General features: G+C 36.7%; 2 protein-coding genes across 8 annotated transcripts; both read left to right on the forward strand.

Annotated features, from left to right (window-relative positions):
• The first annotated feature begins 4,234 nt into the window (after nt 1–4,234).
• On the forward strand, nt 4,235–11,296 carry LOC122308283 (protein CfxQ homolog). Of its 5 annotated transcripts, XM_043121527.1 has the most exons (8): nt 4,519–4,653; nt 5,517–5,700; nt 5,904–6,014; nt 6,125–6,223; nt 6,328–6,438; nt 6,532–6,835; nt 10,178–10,317; nt 10,428–11,296. In XM_043121527.1, the coding sequence occupies exons 2-8, from the start codon at nt 5,605–5,607 to the stop codon at nt 10,962–10,964; spliced, it is 1,398 nt and encodes a 465-aa protein (XP_042977461.1). In that variant the 5' UTR covers nt 4,519–4,653; nt 5,517–5,604; the 3' UTR covers nt 10,965–11,296. The 5 variants fall into 5 exon arrangements, with proteins under 5 accessions (XP_042977458.1, XP_042977460.1, XP_042977461.1 ...); XM_043121524.1 differs by lacking the exon at nt 5,517–5,700 and having other exon boundaries at nt 4,235–4,674; XM_043121526.1 differs by lacking the exon at nt 5,517–5,700 and having other exon boundaries at nt 4,235–4,653.
• Nucleotides 11,297–20,245: 8,949 nt separating this feature from the next.
• LOC122308285 lies at nt 20,246–26,158 on the forward strand. 3 transcript variants are annotated; one of them, XM_043121530.1, is made up of 5 exons: nt 20,246–20,686; nt 20,781–20,818; nt 23,005–23,275; nt 24,085–24,368; nt 25,499–26,158. In XM_043121530.1, the coding sequence occupies exons 1-5, from the start codon at nt 20,348–20,350 to the stop codon at nt 25,938–25,940; spliced, it is 1,374 nt and encodes a 457-aa protein (XP_042977464.1). In that variant the 5' UTR covers nt 20,246–20,347; the 3' UTR covers nt 25,941–26,158. The 3 variants fall into 3 exon arrangements, with proteins under 3 accessions (XP_042977464.1, XP_042977465.1, XP_042977466.1); XM_043121531.1 differs by lacking the exon at nt 25,499–26,158 and adding an exon at nt 24,462–25,195; XM_043121532.1 differs by lacking the exon at nt 25,499–26,158 and adding an exon at nt 24,446–24,606.
• Nucleotides 26,159–26,683: the final 525 nt, after the last annotated feature.

Consider the following 26,683-nt stretch of genomic DNA (forward strand, 5'->3'; position numbering starts at 1 on the left):
ATCTCCTCCTGCAGGTAAACCTTATGATCTTTCTCATACACTTTCATATTCCAAACTACTTCTGCCCATCGAGTTTTTCCTTATCTATTTTTGATCAATTTGAGCCCACTTCTTTTAAACAAGCTATGCATTATAGTCATTGGAGAGATACAATGGGAACTAAAATTGCAGCTTTACAAGAGAATAAAACCTAGTCCCTTACTGATCTACATGTTGGGAAGTAGCCTATAAGTTGTAAGTGGGTTTATAAAGTTAAACTCAAAACTGATAGTTTAGTTGAAAGGTATAAAGTCCGCTTAGTTGCAAACGGTTATACACAGCATGAAGGTTTGGATTACCTGGAGACTTTTTCTCTTGTATCTAAAATGGTGACTATTTGATGTTTACTTGCTTTGGCTGTTGTCAAGGGTTGGTCTTTGAACCAATTAGATGTTAATAATGCTTTTTTGAATGGTAATCTTGATGAGGAGGTTTATATGAATCTTCCACCTAGTTTTGGCAGTAAGGGGGTCTCGAGCTTGTTGATTACACAAATCTCTTTATGGATTAAAGTAAGCATCCTGCCAATAGTTTGTTAAATTTTCCTCTACCTTGGTTCAACATGGTTTTTTTCAATCTAAGAATGATTACTCTTTGTTTACTTGGGTTCAAGGTTCTTCTTTCATTGCTCTCTATGTCTATGTTGACGACATTGTCATTGCCAGTAATGATGCTTATGTAGTTTCTGTTTTGAAAGAGTTTCTCAATAGTCAGTTTAAACTCAAGGATTTGTGGCCTCTAAAGTTTTTTTTAGGCTTTGAAGTTGCTCGCTCAACTAAAAGAATTTCTGTTTGTCAAAGAAAATATGCCATTGACATTCTTAATGATACAGGTTTTCTTGGAGCTAAACTTGTCCATTTTCCTATGGAATAGCATTTGAAGCTCAATAAGTTTGAGGGTGAATTACTATCTGATCTTGGTGCTTATTGACTTTTGATTGGTCATCTATTATACTTGTGTTTAACTCGACTAGATCTCACCTTTTTAGTTCATACCTTAAGTCAGTTCATGGCACATCCTCATGTTCCTCATTTTCATGCTACACATCGTATTCTACGCTACATTAAATCCACACAAGGTCAAGGCTTATTTTTTCCATCAGATTCTCCACTTCATCTCAAAGCTTTTGTTGATTTAGATTGGGCAGCTTGTTCTGATACAAGGAAATCCACCACTGATTTTTGTGTATTTCTTGGTACGTCTTTGTTGTCTTGGAAGGCTAAGAAGCAGTCCACTGTCTCAACATCTTCTGTAGAGGATGAGTATCGGGCTATGGCCTTTACAGTTTTTGAACTTTCATGGCTTCATTCTTTGCTTTCTGATTTTTCCATTTCTCACCCACAAGCTGCTTTACTTTTCTGTGATAATCAGGCTACACTTCAGATTGCAGCAAATCCTGTTTTCTATGAATGCACGAAACACATAAAAATTGATTATCATTTTATTCGTAAGAAGATTTAGGCTGGATTAATTTGAACATTACATGTTGCTTCTGCTTCTCAATTGGCTGACATTCTCACCAAACCACTTGGTTTTCTCTCTTTTTCTACTTTGTTACACAAGATGGGAATCTTAAACATTGATTCTCCATCTTGAAGGAGAGTATTATATGCATATCAATCACGTGCTTGTTATTAAACACTTAGTTATTTAGTTCTTTTCTAGTTTTAAGTATACACGTGTAATCATGTAATATTTTACTTCTGCCTTTTTCAACAACTTTTGTTATAATGTATATAAACAAAACAATGTAAAAGTGAATTTACCGTTTTGATGAAGTTAGAATCAATTCCTTTGTTTGCAATCAGAGTCTCTAAACTTTACACATGCTGCCCACCACCCATATCCTCCTCCTATTTACTTTCAATCTCGAACCAAATGTAAATCTTGAATTTAATTTTCTTGGAGCTTCAAATATGATGTGTTTGTGATATCATGGGTTATTCATGAATTTGGAGTTTTTCTTTTCTTATTTGGGTTGGGTTTATTTTTGGAATTTCTGTGGGTGAAAGAAATGGAATTTCACTGACAAAGCACTCTTGTATTTTGATTTTATATATAGGCTTTTGGAAGAGATTTTCTTCAAGTGCACATCAAATACTGCATGGAGAAATTTCTTAGTCAAGTAGCACTATTTATAGGATTTCATTCCATGACCACGACCTAAAACTACCGTAAAAGAGAGTTAACACTATAGTTGGTGTATATATATGTATCTTAGATATTTATACATAATATTATGATAATATTCTTAGTTTCTTGTAATTATGCTAGGTTAGAATCTTTCATTTTTCATTGTATTTCCTTATTTACTTTGGTCATATTCAACTACATATAGGCCTACTTTTTATAGTTTTATACAGACAAAAATTATACACATATGATTCACCAAAACCCTCTCTATTCATGGTATCAAAGCCACCATTAACTTGGTATCTATGATTTCTCTGTCTATGCAAGCCGTCCTTTTGCTATTTCTTTCTTCCATGCCAGCACTTGGCTACCTCTCCACTTGACGGTGGTTTATCACGTGTTTATGTTTGTTTCTTGCTTAGATTCTCATCAAATCATATGATCATAAGGGAGTCCTAAGAGTTTTCTCGATGTTTCTGTGTCAAGCAAATCTTTTTTTGCTGCCTCAAGCGCTACTGCTTTAGTCGGTGTGTCTGACCATACGCACCATGTGTCACACGTACACGCCTCACTCCAGCAACTTAGTCCAGCCCAATTCAAGCCCAATTTCACCCAGCCCAAAGTAATATTCTTCCATTTTGTTTTTATTCGGCCTACTTTGGTTCAAGCCCAATCCAATTTGGCCCACTTGTTCCAACCTCTTTGACATGTTGACTTTTGACCTGTGGACCAATGACCATTGATTGTTGACCGTTGACCGTTTGAATAAAAAAAAACTACAATAGCATGTCTCACACTTGTCCCAACCTTGACACCATTGTTTGTCCTATTGATAATTTTTAGATAGTTCTAATTATAATATGTGAGTAAAAAATATGGAAGTATTTCTTCGAGGAAGAAAATTGTGGCGCTATGTATCCGGTGATATTATTGCACCAAATCAACAAGAAGGTGAGAATCTTGATGTTTTTGCATGCCACCTTGAAGATTGACATAACGTTCACTACAAAATCTTATTTTGTTTATCAACACTTCTAATCCCTTCATCCATAGCTTGCTCCCCAAACTTGGTAATACTAAAGCTGCTTAGGATTTTCTTACTAAAAGATATAACTGTACTTATGATGCTTCGTTGCAGTTTCAGCTTGAGATTAAGTTTTATCATATGCATCAGGTATCAGGTTAATCTATTGCTGGTTTCTATTCTCAAGTTAATAATTTTTGGAAATAGTTGTCTACTACAAATCCCCAACTCAAATATTCCAAGGATATTGAGTTGTTTGTAGCCTATCGTAATCGTCACAAATTTATACATTTTATGATGGCACTTTCTGAGAATTTCTACTTGGGCATCTCTTTTGCATCGCACACCCATTTTCTTTATTGAGGTTGTAATTGCTGAACTTATCTCAAAAGAGAACCGCCATTCAACCATAAAGATGCAAACTCTAGATTCAATTGTAACTATCATCCCTAAACTACCTATGAGTCTTCCACAGCCTTAACAATTGGATTTAAAAGAGTTAAAACTAGTTAGATTTTCTGGAGTTACACTCCTCACACAATTATTTTAAAATAAACAAAAGTAAGATATAGTTGAAACCTATATAAAAAACTTTATTTTTTCACATTGAGCTTTACTCTTTTTAAAAAGTATTTCGCGAGATTTACATCCTCATACTACCTATATATAAGATTACTCTTTTAAAAAAATAGGTCATTCTAACAGCTATGGGATGGAGGTAGTGCTCTAAATGACAAATGAAGTACATTTCAATGGCCAAAGGCCAACGGCTTCCAAAAGTGAGGTTTGGGCTTCGATCCCCTCCCCAAATATCCATAAAAAAAAAAAAAATACATTTCAATGGCTTGGATAAATCGCAAAAATTAATTTGAGTTTTACTACTTATCGTACATACATACTATATATCATATTATTTTATTTTATTTTATTTTTTAAAATATATATTTTAAATTAATTAAATTATTCTACTAATTATTTATATACTAAATAATATTTTTCATCTTAAAATGTTACGTCGGTGCTCTAACACACCCAATGAATAGTTAATACTAAAATCAATCGAAGGGAGAGAGTTGCACAATAAAACCAGAGCCGGGGGGACAGTCCCAGTTGTGGCAGTTTCGGACGTGATAGTCGGACGCGGGCTGAGTTTCAGCTTCATTTCCGAACTGACCGCCAACGACTGGACACGACAATCCTCGAGAGAAAAGTAGAACGAAGAACAGAAAGAAGAAAGAAAGCAGCCTCTGCAATCTCTCTCAACCGTTTTCTTCGTTTTTCGCCTACTGGAGAGAGACATTCAGACCGAATTCATAGGGATGCAGAGGCCACAGGATCAACGGTCAAGATCTGCCAAGCCGACCACCATTCATGGCTGCGCCCAGTCCGGGGACCTTATTGGGGTTCAAAGGCTACTCCGAGACCGCCCTTCTCTTCTCAATGAAAGAAATCCCGTCGTAAAGATTTCGTTCTCTCTATGTTAATTAGTTTTTTTTCGTTTTGCCCAAGATTTCAATTCTTTTTTTCACTTCCGTTTTCACAGTTGTTATTTCAAGGGTGTGAACTGTGTTGTGTAAATTGAACGAACCGAACCCAATGACTCATATGGATTGACTACCCTATAATTTTTATCCCCGCCGCCGGGGGGGTGGGTTGGCGGCTGAAGTCTCGTGTGTAGGGAATGTTGTATTAATTTCTAAGGAAATAAGCCAGAAAACTTGAAAAGCATTGTTTTTTTCTTCGGTGGTAGTTGACATGCGTTTGGCGGGGTCTATATAGATATAATGTGGTTGAGTTTGTTGAAGAAACAAATGGGTGCAAACAATCCTTTGGGGTGACACCCCCGGTGAAAAGCCAGCGATTTAACCAGTTTTGTGTAGGAAAATTTTTGAAGGTGCGGTGCATAGGACCGGAGTTTATTCTAGAGGGATAGATCCGAAGGACACTGCCTTGGAGAGGTTTCTCGACATAATAAAAATAAAAAAAATAAAAAAAAAAAAGAAGAAGAAGAAGAAAAAAAAAAAAGAAAAAGTAGAAAAAAAAGAAGTTTGTTGAGGAAACAAGCACGAAGTTGGTGTTTTAATGAGATCAAAGACAGATATGGAGATGGATCTATTAGCTCGTACACAATTTTATTTTATTTTATTTTTTATTTTTATTTTTATTTTTTTATTTTTTTATTTTTATTTTTTATTTTTTATTTTTTTTTAGCTTGTACACAATTGGGCTACATATGAATAATTTTCCTATGATTGTGCATTGATCCTTCATCTTTTTGATCTAATACAAAGTTATTCTTATTTAATTGTGCATTTGATAGGCAGTTTCAAGAAAAGGTTCCATAACGCAATGACATAGACTTGGTTTAATTTGATCGGAGAAACTGTCAATGATATAAAGGTCGAAGAATGAGCATGCTCTACAACGGTAGGATGAACGTAGAAAACATGCATAGTAAGTTCAGCAAATGTTGGAGTGCAAACAACGGAAGTGGGAAGGAACCTGTTAGTAAAATGATAAAAATGAGCTAGCATTTATTTTGTTATTAGATTTTTCTGTACTTGTATGTGTATCTGCTTCTAGTTTTAGAATTAAAATAAGCGAGGTCTACGTTTTATTATATTCATTAAAGGATTCCTAAATCTACATGTTATATGGAGTTGTTTATTTATTATTCTATGCACCTGTTTTGCTTGCCTGTTTGCAGATGGCACAGACACCACTTCATGTTTCTGCTGGTTATAACAGGGTTGAGATAGTCAAGTTTCTTCTTGATTGGGAAGGGCCAGATAAGGTTGAGTTGGAAGCCAAGAACATGGTATGCATTTTTCCTTTGGCTAAAATGTGAATATAGATGTGGATATTCTTACAGTTATGACGCTTGGGGATTTGTTTAAGCTTGTGTTCGTGACTTATTGTGGTTTGCAGTATGGAGAGACTCCGCTACACATGGCAGCAAAGAATGGGTGCAATGATGCTGCATGCCTGCTTCTTGGTCATGGTGCTTTTATTGAAGCAAAAGCAAATGTGCTTTTCTTTGCCTTATGATCCATTTTTTGAGCAGTTCAAATTAAAACTGGGATTTGACTGTTGATGATATGTTATGCTTTTGTGCTGTCTTGTTAATGCAGAATGGAATGACACCTTTACATCTTGCTGTTTGGTACTCACTTCGAGCTGAAGATTGCTTGACTGTCAAAACATTGCTTGAATACAATGCTGATTGTAGTGCCAAGGATAATGTATGTGGACTGCAATTGATTGGCATAATCTCAGCTTAGTAAAAGATTCTCCCTAGGTAAAGAATCATATTTGGTGTAACATTTGAATTGCAGGAGGGCATGACTCCTCTAAATCATCTCTCACGAGGCCCCGGAAGTGAAAAGTTGCGGGAACTCTTGCACTGGCATCTAGAAGAGCAGCGAAAGAGAAGAGCAATTGAAGCATGCAGTGAAACAAAATCTAAGATGGATGAACTTGAAAATGAAATGTCAAAGGTAGTAGGATTGCATGAGCTTAAGATACAGCTCCGGAAATGGGCAAGGGGTATGCTTTTGGATGAGAGACGAAGGGCCCTTGGGCTGAAAATTGGCTCAAGAAGACCCCCACATATGGCTTTCCTTGGCAATCCTGGAACAGGTAGTTGCTGGCAAGATTCTTTCTAGCTCGTCATGATGTTTCTATATTTTCCTTCAACATTGGAAATCCTTTTGATCTTTGCTTGGTACTTGCTTTTTGCGTTTGGGCACAATCTTTTTGTAAGTCACTAACATTGTTAAAAAAATAAGGTGTTTTTTAGGCCTCATAATTTTATTATTTATAATCACTAGGTTGTCTATATATCTAACACCTCTTTGTAGGGTTAAGAATGCTAATTTATAACATTACGTAGCAATAGGTAATAAACGATCCATAAATATTAAGACCTCAAAACCAATAACTTAACTATTCTCAAACTATAAGGCAGGATGTAACAAAGTTCAATAAACTGAAATTAAATAATATCCTTGATGTAAATATATCTTCTCGACCCAAAAACACTTTTGATGAGCACTTTCTAGAACTTGATTAAGCCATGGTCCCTTCCTACTGGTCTTGGTCTGCTAGCCCATCCCCATCTTCTTCACCCGGGACATTTTAAAACATAAAGAGTAAATGAGTTGAATACTCAATAAAAAAGGTTTTGAATTAGGATTTACGTTTGAAAAACATTATTACATACAATTAAACATTTGCACACATGTAATAAAACATTTACATTTAAATAGTTACCTACGTAATGACCAACACATTAACCCTTGCGTGCAAGATCATGCACCAGTTCCATAGCCCATTCACATCAGGGGTACCACATTCATGTTGGATGTGAACACCTCGGTCAGGCCACATCTCAACATCTTCAGTGTGGCTTGCACATCCGTACATAGCATAGCTTTGGCACCAAGCATCATCATATGGCCAAAATAAACATTCAATAATGCATTCATTGACCATTTCTTTTCACATAACTGTTATGACGCGAGCTTTTAAATAAAACTCATCACATGAGAATAATCATGATTTTTCTATAAAAAACATTGGCATAGCCTTCATAACATAAATATATAAATGACATAATAGATAGCACATGCATCAGGTTAAAGCATTTACAAAACCTCACTTTCATAACATATCATATGTATGAGTAAAGGCTAGTATCAACATAGCATATAGCCTGAAACTAATTTGTGCTCTTACAACTCCAAAGTTTTCCCTCAATGCGTAGGAGGTTTGAGTCACTGCAAGGGTTACTCATTGGGGTTAGAACTAAATTTAGTCCAAACAGCAACCCCCTTCTATGGTTATGGTGCTGCAGTGTCTCTGCAGTAGCCAACTCTCACCCTTAACTACATGTATGACAATTATACAACCAATGAAATGCATCACTCATGGATTCTATGATCGTATGATGTGTTCATACTGACATAAATCTTGTAAAACTTAAAGAAACCAGTTTATTTCATCCTTGGACAGCATGTATAAATTCTAACAGTCAATAAAAGCCTTAGGCCATTCTTGGTTATGAAACATTTTGAGAAAATTAACCCCAAGGGGTTGGCCCAAGTGGTGAAGGCCTTGGTCTTGGGGTCTCATTCCCTTCAAGGTCCAAGGTTCAACACCTCATGGGTACAAACAATCCTTTGGGGCCACACTCCCTGGTGAAAAGCTAGCGATTTAACCAATTCCGTGTAGGGAAACTTCCGAGGGTGCGGTGCACGGGACCGGGGTTTATTCTGCAGGGGTGGGTCCAAAGGGCCCTGCCTTGGAGAGGTTCCCCGACATAAAAAAAAAACCATTTTGAGAAAATTTGAGAATTTTTTTGAGAATGGGTTTTGGGAAAGGAGAGGGAAAATTTTGATTTTTTTAATTGGTAAATAAAATTTTATTGATCATAAGAATAGGCAAAGCCCAAGTATACTGGTCATCTACAAGAGCAACACCTAGGAGTGATGTTCTATTGATACAAGAAATTCATGGATGGTCATGCCTCTAAAATCAATTACAATCGACCATTGGAACAAGGTGTTAAAAAGTTCATCCAATGACCGCTCACGATCTTCGAAGTTTCGCTTGTTCCTCTCCCTCCAAAGACACCACCATAGACATATTAGAACCATCTTCTAAATTGCAGCAATCTGAGAAGTGCCTTGATCTCCATGAAGCTAAGAGGTCAATTTGATTTTTTTTAAAAGTAAGTGTTGTGTTGAAGTTTGTGAAAGTGAATAGGTACAGTTGTTTTAAGATTATTTTTCTTTTGGAGTTTGTAAAAGTTGTTTGTGTGTGTGTGTGTTTAGATAATGATTGGGTAACGATGGGATGAAAAATTGATTTGGTTTTATAAAAAATTGAAATTTTTTGTTAAACCAAACATGGCCTTACTTTTGCCCTCAATCCATCATACATCTATCATGGGATCAGTTTTATAAAATAACCTCGCCTTAATATCCGTGAAGTTGTAAGAAAATCAAGTGGCGAATCTGTCCGCTTGAGTTTCTTTGACTGTTTCAGTTTCTGCTTACTTTAGCCTTAAATTTCTGTATATTGTCATATGGGAATCAGAGGTTATTTCATTTTAAAGTGAAGGAAAAACTTTGTAGTGGCAGCAGAAAGGGAAGGAGGGTTGCAGTTTAGGGTTTCAAATCTGAAGCTTCTGATCTGGACAAACACATGAAGGTCCCATTCAGCAGCTATTCCTTGATCAACTCATGAACAAGTGTTGAAAATTCAAAATTTTTTCTCACCTATGGGCTGCAGCAGACTTAGACCTCGAGTTGTTGATGGAAAATTAGGGGAAGAGTGGCTGCAAAAGGGATGGCAGACTTGAGAGAAGAAAATGGGAACTTTCTAGCAGCCTAGCAGTGTTAATAAAGAAGCGAGGCTGAACCTAATTATTCCTAAGAGGGGTGCCAGACCTTGGGTTTCTAGAAGTCCCATTTTTCCTTAAGTGCAGTTAATGAAAACTTACAGCCTATAGGCACTCGATAGAAATGTCTTTTAGGGCTTCTAGGAAGTCTGAAATTAGGTAAGTTTTCCTATTTTACACAGAACCTTATAAGCTTAAATTGGAAAGTTTCCTGCTTGCCTATCATAACTTTTTCAACATTTAATGAAGTCAATCGGCACCTAAAGCAATTCATTTAAAACCTTCAAACAGTTAAACAACATCTGGAATTTGGGAAGTTAAGGCATAATTTGAAAATATTCAAAACAAAATTAGAAACCCTAGTTTCAAAACGCAAATTATTTCTTTTTTATTATGCTCATTTATTTCTTAAATCCCAATAATATCTCTCAAGGGGTTTTAACTGCTGGCATTGAGGAGTGAATGAAAATTAAAATTTGATATATACCATTATCATTCTGCTATATGTGAATGCATCACTTTGTTGTATCTTCTTGTATCAATTTGCAAAGCAAGATTATTATTAATATCTTCTACAGGTAAGACTATGGTAGCTCGAATCCTTGGAAAATTACTCTATATGGTGGGAATTTTACCGACCGACAGAGTAACAGAGGTACAGCGGACCGACTTGGTTGGAGAATTCGTTGGTCATACTGGGCCAAAAACTAGAAGGAAGGTATATACTGGGCTGTCCGCATCATTGCTCTTAGGTTCTGTATCTCCCTCTCGTAGAGATAGGCTTTTGTGCTTTACTGTGACAAACTAACCATAGAATACTGTGCACAGATTAAAGAAGCAGAAGGAGGAATTCTTTTTGTTGATGAAGCATATAGACTGATACCTATGCAGAAGGCAGATGATAAGGACTATGGATTGGAAGCTTTAGAAGAGATTATGTCTGTCATGGACAGTGGAAAGGTGGTTGTCATATTTGCTGGGTATAGTGAACCAATGAAGCGTGTGATTGCTTCTAATGAAGGCTTCTGCAGGCGGGTGACCAAGATTTTCTCTTTTAATGACTTCAGTTCAGAAGAACTAGCCAAGATTCTCCATATCAAGATGAATAATCAAGCGGAAGATAGTTTGTTGTATGGGTTTAAGTTACACCCTTCTTGCACTGAAGAAGCTGTGGCAGCACTGATACAGAGTGAAACAACGGAAAAGCAGCGTAAGGAGATGAATGGTGGTTTAGTGGATCCAACTCTAGTCAATGCTAGAGAGTATTTGGACCTTAGGCTAAGTTTTGACTGTATAGACACAGATGAACTTTGTACCATTACCCTAGAGGATTTAAAAGCTGGTCTACGGCTGATGTCACCGTGAGACGGGAATGGATAGATTTAGTTAGGAAAAACTCGGCGACCATTCTTTTGCCAGTCTCTATCATTTTATTTCCTCTCTAATTGAAGTTGAAGAAATCCATTACCAGTCATTCTTTCTCTTGAAGTTGAATTAGGAAGATTTCTATACATACGACTTTACTCCTTTGAGGATGAGTTCCAACAATCTTTGATTTTTTTAGTTGGAAACTTCCTGTATACGTCAATGGCGCTTGAGATATTTTCTGGGCGGGGTTTTCCACTAATTCATTGTATTTTTATTGATTTGGAGTGAGCAATGAATGTCGCATTCAGTATGTGATTATCTTTCTGTTATTTGATGGATGGCTATTTCTCCCGCCCTGGATGCACATTGTTCTGTTTTCCCCCCGTTCTCTTTTGGGTAAGTATTATTCTGTTATCTGAAGATTCTGAACAACAAGATATTGCATGGTTTCATGCGTTCATTTACTTTTTCATTTTTTTCATAAAACTTGCATTGAATTAAAATAAGAATACAAGAGGAGAAGGCGGGAGACCCTGACAAGAACTCATTCACAGAAATTGCAGTGCATACAATATAAGATAAAATAAAAATCGGCGATGGGACTAATAAAGTAGACCCAAACCAGGGGACCGTTGCAATAGCAGTTTTAATCCGCATCCATGAAAGCAACATTGAACTATCTGAGGGAATTGCTGACAAAGGTCTTAACATTTTTTTCCCTAGATTCTTAGTTAGGGAAAGATGTAACATAGTCTTGATAGTTAGAATCAAATAGTTCGAGTCGCTGGCAGTTTTAGAGCCTGTTTGGGATTGCGATAGGAGATCTAAAAAGTATGATAAAATAGTCTAAAGTGTTTAAATGATAAAATTTGTCCATTTAGTAGTTTTACATCAAAGTACTTGTAAACCAAGAAAAAGTAAAAAATCACATTTCAACAAAAGCATCAAAGTGATACTTTTTGTCAGAAGCACTTCAGAAAAAGTAATCCATATTTTACTGTGTTTTGTACATTACAAAATGACCCTCATCATTTTAACACAATGACAACTTTGCCCATCTATATTTTTCATTATTTTTGTATAATCTACTCATGACTTTGCCTATTAATATTTTTCATTCTTCTCTTATCACTTATGCATCGTTGAAGAGATTTTCTTTTTCATTATAATTACTGAAAAATCTATTGACTATTTTTGTTATTATTTTATTATAATATTTGATTTTTATCAAGTATATGTCATTTCTATTTCAAAAATTTTTTTTTTTTTAAATTTATTTCTAAATAAATCTAATATGTTTGAAAATGCTTAGACATACAGATCTCAAATAATAAATAATTTTTTAATAATAAAGTTTATTACATTAAACTCTAAACTGTAAACCTTAAGTTAAAAATAATATTTTTCACCACAATTCTAAACTTATAGGGGGACGCGTGGTGGAGCTGGCATCTATGCTACATGCATCGTTGTGGACAGAGCCTGGAAACTGGGGTCCGAAGGATCTAGAGGTTGGGAGTCCAGCTGTGCCACGCGTGTGGTGGTAGGAGGTCGGAAAATGCACCGATGCATAGGAAAGCCACATAGCTTTGGTGGCACATGCAAATCACGTGATGGTCTTTTGACGGCTCCTCCACTCGAGATTTGAAGATTAGTGGCGTTCATTTTCTGGTTTTCTGTTCATTTACTTGCTTTCTACTAATTCATGTTCACTTACAGTCATATGTTCATAAGAATGAAAGGGGAAATTAAAAGTAGTCTTGGGTTTACATTCTTTGGGTTAGAGATAATTTATTTATATTAAACCATGCAGAGGGTATATGCCAATGCCAGCCATATTTTATTTTTCTGAAAAAAGAGGGTCAATTTATTTGAGTGATTAACTTATTGTCACTTATCTCTAAACAATAATTAATTCAGATGATTCTTTTTCTTGTACTATCATTTTTAAAAAAATGGTATATACAAGCTCTAAAGTCACAAGTCTCGCACAAGTCATTTTATAAAAAAAGTGAACCTCATTACAAAAAGTATGAAAAATTTACTTTTCCTTGATGGGACCTACATTTTTACAAATGGTTTGTACAAAGCTTGTATATTAGGACTTGTACCTAACATTACTTAAAAGGGTTAAAACTTGACGCCATCGGTGTGGTTTCGGTCAAAAGCCATCGGTGTGAATTGATGCCATACCGACGACTTTTAGAGAGGTTCAAAATTGGCCAGTTAGGGGGGAGAAAATCGATAGCTTCGTGTCAGTGTGAGTTGGTGCAGTTCGTCAGTTTGACTTTAGTATCGTTGTGAATGAGGAGGGGAGTGACGGGCTATGCCGTTGGTGGGAAGAAAGCAGACTTGCAGAGGGAAGAAGAAGAAGTGGGGGTTTATTGATCCCAGCTCGAAATGGCAGTCGAAATGGTGCCATTTCACCTCTCTCTTTTTTTAAATAAAAGTCATAACTAAAATGACACTGTCGTTTTATATGCGGATAATATAAAATATATATACATATATAATCAACCGGTTCAGTGGTTTGGATTTGGTTAAGACCGAAACCAAACTGGCCAGCGTTGGTTTCCTTAATTTTATATCGTAGGCCGATCAGTTTCGGCCGATTTCAGACTCCATCGATTAGTCCCGTCAGTTTCTATACAGCCCTAATTACTCATATAATTATAAACAAGAATATTGTTTATCCCTTTCTTCTTCATTGCATTGCCCATGTAACAATCATTTTGATATTCCAAATTTAAACTCACAACTTGATTGCATGAGAGTGAGTGGTATGCACCATTAATAGATATAATTTTAGAAGATCAATGACAATAGAATTATAATTTTATTGTTTTCAAATTGTATCGAATCAGAATTTAGTTTAGGGATAGAGAATCATGGGCTCCAATGAGGTCAAAATAATGTCACATGCATGTTAGGGTTGGGAAGTGGATCTAGGCTACACGTGGGCCAGGGATACTGAAGACTCGGATTGGGTTCGATAGACTTGATATGTGACTCTGGGCTTGGCCCAGTTTCTTGCTTTTACAATCTAAGCCTTATACGGCTTAGCACTTGTTTAATTAATTGTATTTCTTTATGCTTATTTTACTTTAGTCTGTTATGAACCTTGCCATGTGATTGGAGGATGCATTGCTAGCTATTAGTGGGAATCTATTAGTACAAGGCCTGCAGGAACGATGAAACAATCATCAAAGAATATTATTTGGTTCTTGAATACAAATTCTATCAGTTCCATTCTTTTTTCCTTTCCATTGTTATGGAGGTTTCTCACCCTCTAAGTGAGTTATTCCCATTTTTCCTAATTTAGTGGCTTGAGTGTTACAATCTGGTATTAGAGATTTTGATCTCACTATGCTTACAATGGCAGAAGGTACAAGAATAAGTCAATTATAAGAAGGATTGATAAATCTTAACAGATCTACAGATTCTTAATTTAAAATAGTAGAAGCCGAGATGGTAGCATTGAAACACTAGTCTGATACTATCATGCAACAACTTGTTACGATGAATGCTAAGCTGCAGAAGTTGTACCACAATTATGCTTAGGCAGAGTCTTCCAATCACCACCGCTGTGAGGAGCATTAGGAATCTAGAGGAGAAATAATACCAAGGTCAATACGTATAGATTTTCCAAGCTTCAAAGGGGAAGACCTCACGGGATGGCTTTATAAGGCTAACCATTTTTTTTTTTAATTTTTACAACACACTAGCACAACAAAAATTGAGGTTGGCATCCTTTTATATGGAGGATCAAGCCTTCATTTGGTTCCAAGACCTAGAGGCAACTAGTAGTTTGGACCATTAGGAGGGATTCACTCAAGCGCTACTAACTAGGTTTGGACCTAGTTCATATGATGACCCCATGGAATTATTGACCCATTTGAAGCAAGTTGAAATTGTGGATGAATATAAATCCAAGATTGAGGCCCTGTCTAATAGGTTGAGAGGCTTGTCTGAGTCTTACAAAATCAGTTGCTTTTTGAGTAGCCTTCGGGATGATATAAGACTATCAGTCAAGATATTCAAGCTAGACATATTGCTCACGGCTTATGGCCTAGCAAGGATTCAAGAGGAAATATTTGGAGCAATAAGGAAACATTTTAAGGGATTGCCGCCCTTACCTGAATCTATAATCACAAAAAACCCTTATTACAGCCCAACAACTGCACCAAAAGGACCTCTAGATCTCAAAGCCATAGTGTCTGTCTAGAAAATAAACCAGACCCAAATGAAGGATCGCAGGGATAAAAGATTATGTTATTACTATGATTCAAAATGGAACCCAAACCACAAATGCTCTAACTCGACACTATTCCTTATTGAGGAAGTAGAGGACAACTTGAGGGAGGAAGGCAGTTCAGAGGGAAAATGGAGAGGAAGCAACCTTAGAAAACCAAACACTCAACACAACCAGAATCTCTCTACATACCCTGTTAGGATCCCAAAACCTCAAAACTACGAGGTTGAAAGGGAGAGTGGGGGGGACCAAGAGGTAGTCGTACTAGATGGCTTGGGGAGCACCCATAATTTCTAAGACCCTTTGGTGATAAGAAGGGGAAACCTGGAAGTGAAGTGGAGAATAGGGTTAAAGTAAAGGTAGCTAATGGGGAGCTGCTCACTAGTGAAGGAAGATGTCCTGGATTAAAGTTCAGAGTGCAGGGAAATAACTTCTTGATAGAAGTTTAGAATTTGGTATTAGTTGGTTGCGACATGGTGTTGGGGGTGCAATGGCTAAGGGAATTAGGACCAATACTCTAGAATTTTGTAGACCTGACTATGGAATTCCAGTAGGGTAGAAATTCCATCAAGTTGAAGGGCTTGAGCCCTACAACCAGAATTGAGTTGGGGGGACTCGATAAAAGTCATAAAATGGAAAAAATGGGTTTATTGCTACAATTATTAGAGAATGACACCATTCTTGAGGGGGAACAGGTGCTTGGGCACATGCATGACCTATTAGATTAGTTTACTGATGTTTTTGAGGAACCACAAGGGCTGCCACCTAACAGGACACGTGACCACTCCATCAATTTAGAACTCAACACACCACCTGTGTTTGTGGGACCCTACAGGTACCCTTACTTTTAGAAGGATGAAATTGAAAAAAATCATCCAGGAGCTACTACCAACTGGGATAATTCAACCCAATCAAAGTTCATTTTCCTCACTAGTGTTATTGGTTAGAAAGGTGAATGGATCTTGGAAGATGTGTGTAGACTACATGGCCCTTAACAAGGCCACTATCAAAGACAAATATCCCAACCAAGTAGTGGAGAAACTGCTTGATGAACTCAGTGGGGCTAAAGTGTTTTCAAAGTTGGACTTACGTTCAGGTTATCATCAAATAAGGGTAAGGGAGGAAGATATCCCTAAGACGGTCTTTAGAACACTTAAGAGCCACTATGAGTTTCTAGTTATGCCCTTTGGGCTAATTAACTCCCCTTCAACCTTCCAAAACCTAATGAATGAAATATTTAGATTGTACTTAAAGAAGATTTATTCTTTTTTTTTTTTTTTTTACGACATTCTAGTCTACAGTAAAAATGTGGAGGATCATGAGCAGCACTTAAAACTGACTTTGGAGGTTCTAAGGGCACACAGTTTACTTGTTAAGACCTCAAAATGCAGGTTTGCTTGTGCTGAGGTGGCCTATTTGGGGCATTTAATATCTGCTAGTGGGGTGAAAGCAGATTGAGAAAAAATCAGAGCCATGGAAGAGTGACCTTTCCCTACCACACTTAAGTCTACAAGGAGCTTTTTAGGCCTTACAGGATATTATAGGAGGTTTCTAAGGGGATATAGGGGCATTGTAGGGACATTAACCAACTTGTTAAAGAAAAATCAGTTCAGTTGGACCCTTGAGACTAGATAGGCCTTTTTTAAACTTAAGGCAACAGTCACTAATCCCCATGTCCTAGCTTTACCAGATTTCACACTTCCTTTTGTCATAGAGTGTGATGCCTCAGGGAAAGCCATTGGGACTATACTGATGTAGGAAAATAGGCCCATTGCCTATTTTAGCTAGGCCTTGAAGGGAAGAGTATTGGCTTGGTCTACTTACGAGAAAGAATTATTCACCTTAGTGGCTGTCATCCAAAAATGAAGGCCTTACTTGATTGGGCAGATTTTTACAGTAAGGATAGATCATCAAAGCCTTAAATTCTTACTTGAACAAAAGGTTGGCACTCCTATGCAGCAAAAACGGGTGTCTAAACTATTGGGATATGACTTAAGAGTTGAGTATAAGAAAGTTATCGAAAATAAAGTGGCCGATGCCCTTTCTAGAAGAGATTAAGGTGGAAAGGAGGAGGTAGAAGTAAGCATTTATGCTTTGTCAGCACCTACAACTGACTGTTGGGAAGAAATAAAAAAGGGGTACCCCTAAGACCCCTACACATCTAACCTGCCCACTCAGTTTGAGAATGACCAACTTCCTCAGAAATTTGCAGTAAAAGATGGACTGTTAGTTTGCTATACTACAAACAGAGATTGTGTGTGACTGATTATGGTGATTCAAGACATAAGGTGTTATAGACTCTCCATAGTGGGCCTTTAGGGGACTACTCAGGGTATGACAAGGTTCTACATCGTGTGAAGAAGGAATTTCATTGGTCTGGCATGATGTCTAATCTAAAAAAGTTTATGAGTGTGAAGTGTGCCAAGGGGTTAAATTAGACCAGTTTAAGCCTGGAGGACTCCTCCAACCCCTACCCATTCCCTCCCAACCTTGGTTATGCATAACCATGGATTTTGTTGAGGGCCACCTAATTTTCAGTGGTTTAACAATGTGTGGGTGATAGTGGACAGATTAACCAAGTATGCACACTTTGTTCCTTTATCCTACCCTTTTTTCCGCCACAACAATGGCTTTGCTCTTTGTCAAACATGTGCTCAAACTGTACGGGATGCCACAGTCAATAGTGTCAGATAAGGGTAGTATTTTCACCATTATTTGGTAGGAACTCTTCAAAATTCAGGTGATACAATTATCTATCAGTAACTCTTATAATCCCCAAACTGACGGCCAGACAGAGGTAGTGAACAAGTGCATGAAGAACTACCCACAGTGCTTTGTGGGTGATCAGCCTAAGTCTTGGGCTTATTGGATATCCCTAGCCAAGTGGTGGTACAGCACTAACTACTACTCATCAACCTGAACTACCCCCTTTGAGGCCCTATATGGGTATGAGCCTCCAAAGCTACTACCCTATGTCCCAAGGACCACTAAAGTTCAAGCTGTGGAAGAGAATCTCAAAACCAAAGACCAGATTATGCAATTGTTGAAATAGAATTTACACAAGACCTAACAACGCATGAAGAGATATGCAGATCTAAAGCAAAAGGAACAAACTTTTGAAGTGGGAGAGTGAGTTTACCTCAAGTTGCAGCCATATAGGCAGACGAGAGTGGCGCGAGGACAAAGCTTGAAACTTTCACCCTGATATTATGGGCCTTTTCAGGTGACGCAGCAGATCGAGGAGGTGGCTTACCAACTTGAACTGCCACCCACGACGTCCATCCACCTGGTATTTCACGTCTCGCAACTAAAGAGGAAGTTAAGGCATGGGGCTGTGACACTCTCAACTCTGCCTCCAATCAACGTAGAAGGGGTGATTAAACCCGAACCTAAGGAGATTATGGCCTGTAGGATGAGGAAGAGCAAAAATCAAGCCCTTATGGAGCTCTTAGTTCGCTAGCAAGGTCAGGGCATGGAGGATGCAATGTGAGAACCATATTCAGAGTTGAGAGAAACCTACCCACACCTTGTGGGTAATGTTTTCAAAAGGAGAGGGGTATCTATCACACGCATGTTAGGATTGGGAAGAGGATTTGGATTGGACGTGGGCCAGAGATGCTGAAGACTCGGATTGGGCTCAACAGACTTGAGATGCGACTATGCAATTTCTTGCTTTTACAATTTAAGCCTTATATGGCTAAGCATTTGTTTAATTCACTGTATTTCTTTATACTTATTTTACTTTAGTCTGTTATGAATCCTACCATGTGATTGGAGGTTGCATTGCCAGCCGTTAGTGGGAATATGTTGGTATAAGGCTTGCAGGAACGACAGAACAATCATCGAATAATATTATTTAGTTATTGAATATAAATTCTATCAGTTCCATTCTCTTTTCCTCTCTATTGTTTTGGAGGTTTCTCACCCTCTTAAGTGAGTTATTTTCATTTGTTCACTTTCACAAAATATCTTATCTCTTCTTATCTTATATCATCTTATTTAATCATTTCAACTTTTTCAAATTTTCATACAAAATAAAATAAATAATTTAACTTTTTCAAATTACAATATAAACATAATATAAAAACAATATATTCTAATAATATTTTATTTAACTTTCAATTTAATCTCAATTTATCCCATCTCATCTTATCTCATCTCTGAAAACAAATAACTATTGCTTAGTGTTACAAATAATCATATGGAATTTACCAATTAAAATATAAAATAAAAATAAACATATTCATCCTCCACGACCTAATGGAAATAATCCAAAAGCAATTCTTCAAAGTAACGCGACTTTTGGCGTGCAAGCAAGATTCAACTAATTTTAAGACTACTAGTTGCTTCTAATCTATTAAAAAGTTCGCATTGAGAGTTGAAATTGAAACAAATCAGTCCAAAAAGAACAAGATTTTTTGTCCAAACTCTAAACTTAGTTTAGGTCATAAGAAAAATAGATTCAACATAAAGAAATTATATTTTAATATATATATATATATATATTTATAAGATTTTGAATACAAATCTTATGGAATTTAGTTAACAAAGACATACAAAAATACATGAAATATATATATATATATATAAAGATTTCATAATATTTATAAGTAATGTCAGATATAATTTTAAGGTGTGTAAGTTTCTTATATTTTTTTAAAAAAATAAAATCTATTATTAAAAAAATAATTTTTTATATAAATTTTAAATTTATCTATTTTTTTTAAAAATACTACTAGGGTGCCATCTACCAGTAACCGCTTGGCATGCTTTAGGCAAAACTAATATTTTTAATTTCTTTAAATTCTTATTTATATTTTTTAACACTTTAAAATATTTTAAAAGATATAAAAAAATATCAATACACTAATAGTCATTTTCTTAATTAATAAATAAATAAAAATTAAATACATAAATAGTAAAGACGAGAAAATAAAATAGAATGGCAAAGATTCATTATTAAAAAGGAGAAGAAAAAAGAAAAAAGAAAAAAAAAATATATATATATATATAGATTTGTGGTACGAAACTAGATTAACTGCAAAACCCGAAGCAGGGTCTCGCTGGAAAATCTCCCGTTTTCTGGTTATCCAAATACGCACAACTTTCTCTCTCTCTCGAGAGAAGAATGGTCGCAAGCTCTTTGTCAATCCTCTCTTCCACATCTTCATTTCCATCTCATTCCAGCGCGCATCCATCTTCCGCTTCCACTTCCACTAGGCTCAGACCCTTCTTCACCTCCAAACGCAGCCTTAATTTGTCCGAACCCCTTAACTTCGCAATCCCCAGGGCCTCTTTGAAACAATCCATCGAAGATGGTTCGACGGAGCAGTTTTTGCAGAATAACTCCATTGCTGACTTCATGAGGTTCAAGAGGGGTGTTGATGGAGGCTGCGCGGAGTTGCAGACTGCTGTGGTCAGGTACAGGAAGAGGTTTCCCTGGTCTCTTTTGCGGCCTTTTCTTCAGGTACAAGCTCGGTTTCTTATCACTTCAAGTGGGTACGTATGTTTCTTATTTGCGGTTATCTGATTGTGGGATTCTTGTTCTTTTGGCGGTGTAGGTCGATTTGGTTTCGACGATTCACATTGCAGATAAAGAGTACGTCTACTCTATAGAGTTTCAATTACTTTTTTTTTTTTTTTTAATTTTATTTTGTTATCTTGATTGTATCACTGATAAGCATTCATTTTCTTTCTCTGTTTTATGTAATGTATGCCACTAGTTCTAGGTTTTATGAAATGGGCTTTGGAAGTTTGGATAAAAAAAGCGTCTAAAAAGATAAAAATAGGATGGTAGCGGCATAGTGATGAGTTCTTATAATGAAAGATTGGTTGATCGTTAAACATGGAGTCTAAATGAGGGAGTAAGAATAGGTATTCTGGAAATTGAGTTATCCAAAAGTAGTGGAGAAGAAAGCTTCAAATGTTTGGAATTCAAATGTTTTCTTTTTGAAGCTGAGGGAGCAACCGATACACGTGGTTGTCAAAATAGTCAGTAGCATGGCGACCATTGTCTAGAAAACTTCTACCCTGAACACATGCAATTGTAAACAGCAAATTGAAATCCAATCCCAAGGCCTTTACCATGTCTCAGGGGTGGCCTGATATAGATTGAGGCCTTAGGCAAAAAATTAAAATGAGATATTTTTACTTTGTATTTATTATTATGTTAAATGTTAAATTGATTTATTTTAGTTTTTTAAATTCTAAGAAAAACTACTTAAAAAAGATGTCTGATAATATATGAATCAATAATTTCTCAATATATGAATATATGGGAGATAATTTAATTTAAAAAACAGAGGACATGGAAAAATTAAAAAGAAAAAGTGTTAGTTCAAGTAAAAAATTAAAAAATTATAACGATTAAAAAAAAAAAAGGGAGATTAAATAAACTGAGGATAAATTAAAGTAAGTTTATGATCATTTTTCTCCCACATTTGGATCATTAATTGACCTTTCTCTTCACCTGCATGCATAGTGAGCCACCATCTATTTATTTTGTGTATAATTTGTTTCTTTGTATATAACCTTCTCTCATTTTTGGTTATTTTGTGCCATTTTTTTTTTCAAATTTAAAAAGTTGAACTTTTTAAATTTTGGGGCCTCACATGGGTTGGGGGCCTTAGGCAACTGCCTAAGTCGCCTAACCCACGAGCTGGCCCTGCATGTCTGTTGATAGAGATCAATGGTCTATTTCCAGATCCGTTGATACTCTTCCCCTCCCCCCTTTTTCTTGTTAAATTCTAGTCGTAGTAACTGGGATGGGGACTTTAAGAGATATAATTTTATATTTGTGATGTTTTCATCCCCTCTTTTGTTTTTAACTTCTTCTTCTTCTTCTTCTTCTTTTTTAAAAAAAAAAAAAAAATTACTTCGGAACAATGGATGATAGTACATGTGGCCGTCAAGACCATTTTGCAAATTAGCTTTAGAACAAGATTAGTAGGCATGATATGTGAATGTGCAAATCATTAGGCACGGTTTGGATTTAATGATTAGAATGTGCTAGGAATAGCAAATTTAAAAGGGCAGAAATTAGATTATATAAGTGGTGCGGTGAGAGTGCATAATTGAAGGAAGGTTTTGAGGAGTTTAAACTGCAAGCAAAATTAACATTGGGGAAGAGTCATCAAGCACTTTGATTGGGAGAAATTGAGAGAATGACATAAAAAGAGGCCCTGACACTCGTCTGGATTGGTAAATGTGAAATCTTGATGGTACCTGGCCAAAGTATGAGGGGTGGTAAATAGTATTAATCAGTTAACCAAATTATTCAGTACTAATTTAAATATGTGGAAGATGATTTCTAATGTAAAATTTTCTTTTTATTTCTTTTATTCTTTAAAAAACCGACATTTGAGAACAAAGGGAATAAAATGCTGAAAGAAGATATCTAATCTGGATTGTTTCTCCTTAACATTATGTTATCAAGAGGTGGAGCAAATAACCTGAATAATCTGTTCAATGCTACAATCCTTGTGCCTATATCCTTGTAAAAGTTGGCTTCTGATTATCTCTCATGAGAAGAGTGGTGAAATATGGGGGTGGGGACAAGGTGGGGTATACAAAAAGGGACAGTAGATTCTTCCCATGAACTTAAGTTAGAGTGGAGTTTCATCAGTTTGGGTAATCTGTTTTTGCCATCACTTGAGAGTCGGGTGATATCCTTGGTTGGCTTTTATAATTTTGATTCTACTGATTATTTTGGCTATTTTTCTTTACTTAATGAAGTATATTTTCCCAAATAATACCACTTTTGATGATTTTGAGCCGTATGTGCAGGTACTTTGCAACCCTACAGAAAGAACTTGAGCCTTATGATTGTATTCTCTATGAAATGGTGGCTAGCAGAGAAATTTTAGAGAATAGAAGGAACCTTACTCCTGAAAGAAGAGACAAAGGATCACGTTCGCGAGGTTTTAACATCTTGGGATGCATCCAGCGACAGATGGCTCGAGTTCTTATGCTTGATTTTCAATTGGATTGTCTTGATTACCAAGCTGAGAATTGGTACCATGCAGATCTTGATTATGAAACCTTTAAATTACTTCAGGTATGTTCTCTTATCCGCTCGGCTTAAATTGTTCTGATATACAAGTGGTATTATAATGGAAGTCGATGAAGTGATTGACATTTTCTTGGTGTTAATGCTTTCCATTCTTTGGAAATTCTATCAGTGAGATAGGTGATATAGAGATGCTTTGCTACTATGGGGGTGGTACTCTAAAAAAGTATGGAAAGGGATTTGTCTCCTACTTGTATGTCATATAAACTGTTCTGCTCTTTGAAAGTTCAGCATGGTGGTTGTGTGGATGTGTTGTTTCTGTCGCGCTTGGTCAATAACCTACAGTAATGGCTTTTTATATATTTGTAATATAGTTACAGTGTTTCTTCCCTAATGTGGTCTATAATTCAAGGTTCACTGCTACAATTGGAATGGTTTTAACTCCTGTTTGTTTATTATTTATGTTGCGCCAACTGTTCTATGCATACAAGTTTTTTAATGCTTCAGACTTTTTTTTTTTTTTTGTTTATTCTGGACTGAGAGTTATTTGTTTCGATCTCTATCCTTGTACCTGTAATAGGTATTGGTATTTATCCAGATTTCGTTTTCGCATTATCTGTTTAAAAATTACCAATATCATACAGGTTGGTGCATGTTTTCTGTATCTCAGTAATTGTAATTACGAAATTTCAATTTACCATGAATCTTTTCGATTCTTTGGTTATGTGTGGAAAGATTGAAATAAAATTACTACAATTTTGGGTGTTCACTTAATTTTGTTAGGCATAGGTTCACTGCTGTATTCATCAATAACCTGCAACTTCCAGATCTGACAATATCCACTCATTACTTTCCAGCTTGAAAAAGGTGAAAACTTTTTCACTTTTGCAAGAGACATGACCCTTAAATCAACAAAAGCTTTGGTGCAGCCTGCTTCAATTCCAGGAGACCTTGATCCTTGGCGATCCAAGCTTCTATGGGCTTCACGTGTGCTTCCTATGCCACTTGTGGGCCTTCTCATCATTGGAAGTGTTTGTGATGTGGGGAACCAGGCATCAGAATTTCCTGAACTGGAAGCCTTGTCTAGGCTTGACTTTGGGGCTGCAATGAAGGTCTTCCTGGCAAAGCGACTGACATCTGAGTAAGTATGCTTCCTTCTTTCATTTCTCTCTGTTTTTAGATGTTTTATGTAATTCCCAACTGGTATGTTACTTTTAGAAAATCTTCTCATCAGCCGCTGTAGCAAAAGGCACACCCCACACCCTTGCGTGGCTAAGCCAGCCATCCAGCCATCTGATCTCCCGAAGCAGACCTCTACCTCTCTCCCTCTCCTGCAGCTCCCCCTCCCCTTCACCTGTGTTCTAAAGTCTAAAGAACACCCACAAACAAAGCAAGGCAACCCAAATCAGCAACAGATCGAAAGCACCCAGAACACAGAGTTCTGATTTTGATTAACAGATCAGTAGAACAAGACACTTTGTATCTCTTACCTGAAAGGAAAAGCACCAAAGATGTCTGCTTTCTTAGGGAAATTGATTAAAAAAAAAAATTTGAATGAAGAAGGGATGAGGGAGCAGCAACATTCAACAGAAGGTGTTGGCGATTGGTATTATAGAACCACAACCAGAGAGAAAAGAGCTGGTTCTAGAATTTTCTGTCCTTGAAAACATTAAAAATGTAATTGGCATAGAATCAACGTCGTTGTTGCCCCACTTGTTTATTACGCGGGGGTGGAGAGCAAATTTGAAAATGGTCTCTTCTTCCCCCGTTTCAGCGTGAAGGAGGGAAAAAAAAAAAACAAAAACAAAATAAAATACACGTCAGGTGTGGGGTGTGGGTAATGAACAGTGGCTGATTTGTAGTATTTCTTGTAACTTTTAGATGTTATATCATCATCATCATCATCATCATCAAGCTCTTTATCATGTATTACACAAAACTATTTATTAATTAGCTTTTGAAGTCCAATGGAGAAAGTATAATGCATCGATCTACAATCTTAGCATTTGAACCACTAATTATACCTGCTGTCACCTGCTCCAAACAACACGTCAAACTCCCGTAGATTTTTTTCCTCCTATCCATTGTACTTTTTTATCCAGAAAAAAAAATGGTGTTGCATTGGCCCAGTTGTAAAGAAAAGGGAACCGCATATTGGCCCTCTTGCATAGGATAGGGGTGGTTGGTGCGGTCGCATTTTATTTTGGAAAAATCCTGTTAATATGGAGCTCTGATAAAAAGGTTTTTTTTTTTCCTTCATTTTTTTTTAAGGTTTACACAGGTGACGACAGATGTAGAGGAGAGTTCTGTCATCATTGGTGAAAGGAATAGAGCTGCGGTAGAGGCTCTTGGAAGAGCCATTGATGAGGGCCATAATAGAATTGCTATACTATATGGCGGTGGCCACATGCCTGACTTGGGGAGAAGGTTAAGAGAAGAGTTTGATCTATTCCCTTCACGTGTGCAGTGGATAACAGCATGGTCTATAAGCAACCAGAGTCTACATAGTGATTCGCTTCCATTTCTAAAGACACTTGCTCAAGTCTCAGGTTGGCCTTTGAACCGCTACCAGACTTTGGCGCTGCTCATCTTTTCCTCAGTGCTGGCATTGGATCTTTGGTTTTGGGAGCTCTTTTTTGGAACTACAGTGAGCTGGATATCAGAAGTTCTTTCTGAGGCTTTGCAGTATGTTGATAATGCGCAGGTGATGTGATAATCATAATGCATATGGTTCGTTAACAAGGTGACATTCCGTATACGCCTGTGTAAATATTTAAACTACACTGATTAGAAGAAAGTAAAAATTACTTGGTCAATTCAAGATTAAAGTGTAATTCTTGATTGACATGATTTTATTGGAGATCAATGTGGTAGAATATTATTCTTACGGTTAACAACATTTATTAATTCTATTTATATGGTTAGTCTTCATAATGGTTGCTTTACTTCTGCCTACGGACATGTCATGAAAACAAGTGCTCTTATGTATCCCTTAGCCGAGTTGCTGCTAATGTAAGGTGCCAAGATATTCTTGTGGTACATCCAGGATCCACAGATGCAACAGATGCTGTTCCATGAGGCCCAAAAACCTTGCCATCGGTGGGTAAAACCACTTTATATTTTCAGTGCCTATAGTCATAAGGTGTAGTAATAATACACCCAGAACATTGCTATCAACCTTGGTCCCTTGGCCGAGTCATTTACCTAAATTGTCTCCACACATTTAGTGATAAACACACGCTATCCGGCAAAAACCAAAGAAATTCCCGTCTCATCCCTCCCTCTCCGTTTCTCGGATTGATGATGGAGAATTCCATTTTGATCCTAGCATTTTTATATTTTGTTGCCAGGAAATGAGTTGGTAGAAGCTGTGATCCTCTTCTCTCTGGTACTCTGATTGATAATGAAGAAAAGGTCCCTCCTTCGGCCCCTGCTTATATTGTTTGTCGTCTTGTA

Source organism: Carya illinoinensis, chromosome 4, assembly GCF_018687715.1.
Source record: "Carya illinoinensis cultivar Pawnee chromosome 4, C.illinoinensisPawnee_v1, whole genome shotgun sequence".
Lineage (NCBI taxonomy): Eukaryota > Viridiplantae > Streptophyta > Magnoliopsida > Fagales > Juglandaceae > Carya > Carya illinoinensis.

What these genes read in the sequence shown, in the direction of transcription:
- LOC122308283 (XM_043121524.1), top strand. Translation starts at nt 4,516, where the DNA reads ATGCAGAGGCCACAGGATCAACGGTCAAGATCTGCCAAGCCGACCACC. An exon ending in AGTTGGAAGCCAAGAACATG is followed by an intron (nt 6,015 to 6,124) that starts GTATGCATTTTT and finishes TGTGGTTTGCAG; the next exon opens with TATGGAGAGACTCCGCTACA. An exon ending in CCTTGGCAATCCTGGAACAG is followed by an intron (nt 6,836 to 10,177) that starts GTAGTTGCTGGC and finishes TATCTTCTACAG; the next exon opens with GTAAGACTATGGTAGCTCGA.
- LOC122308285 (XM_043121530.1), top strand. Translation starts at nt 20,348, where the DNA reads ATGGTCGCAAGCTCTTTGTCAATCCTCTCTTCCACATCTTCATTTCCA. An exon ending in ATTCACATTGCAGATAAAGA is followed by an intron (nt 20,819 to 23,004) that starts GTACGTCTACTC and finishes CCGTATGTGCAG; the next exon opens with GTACTTTGCAACCCTACAGA. An exon ending in AAACCTTTAAATTACTTCAG is followed by an intron (nt 23,276 to 24,084) that starts GTATGTTCTCTT and finishes ATTACTTTCCAG; the next exon opens with CTTGAAAAAGGTGAAAACTT.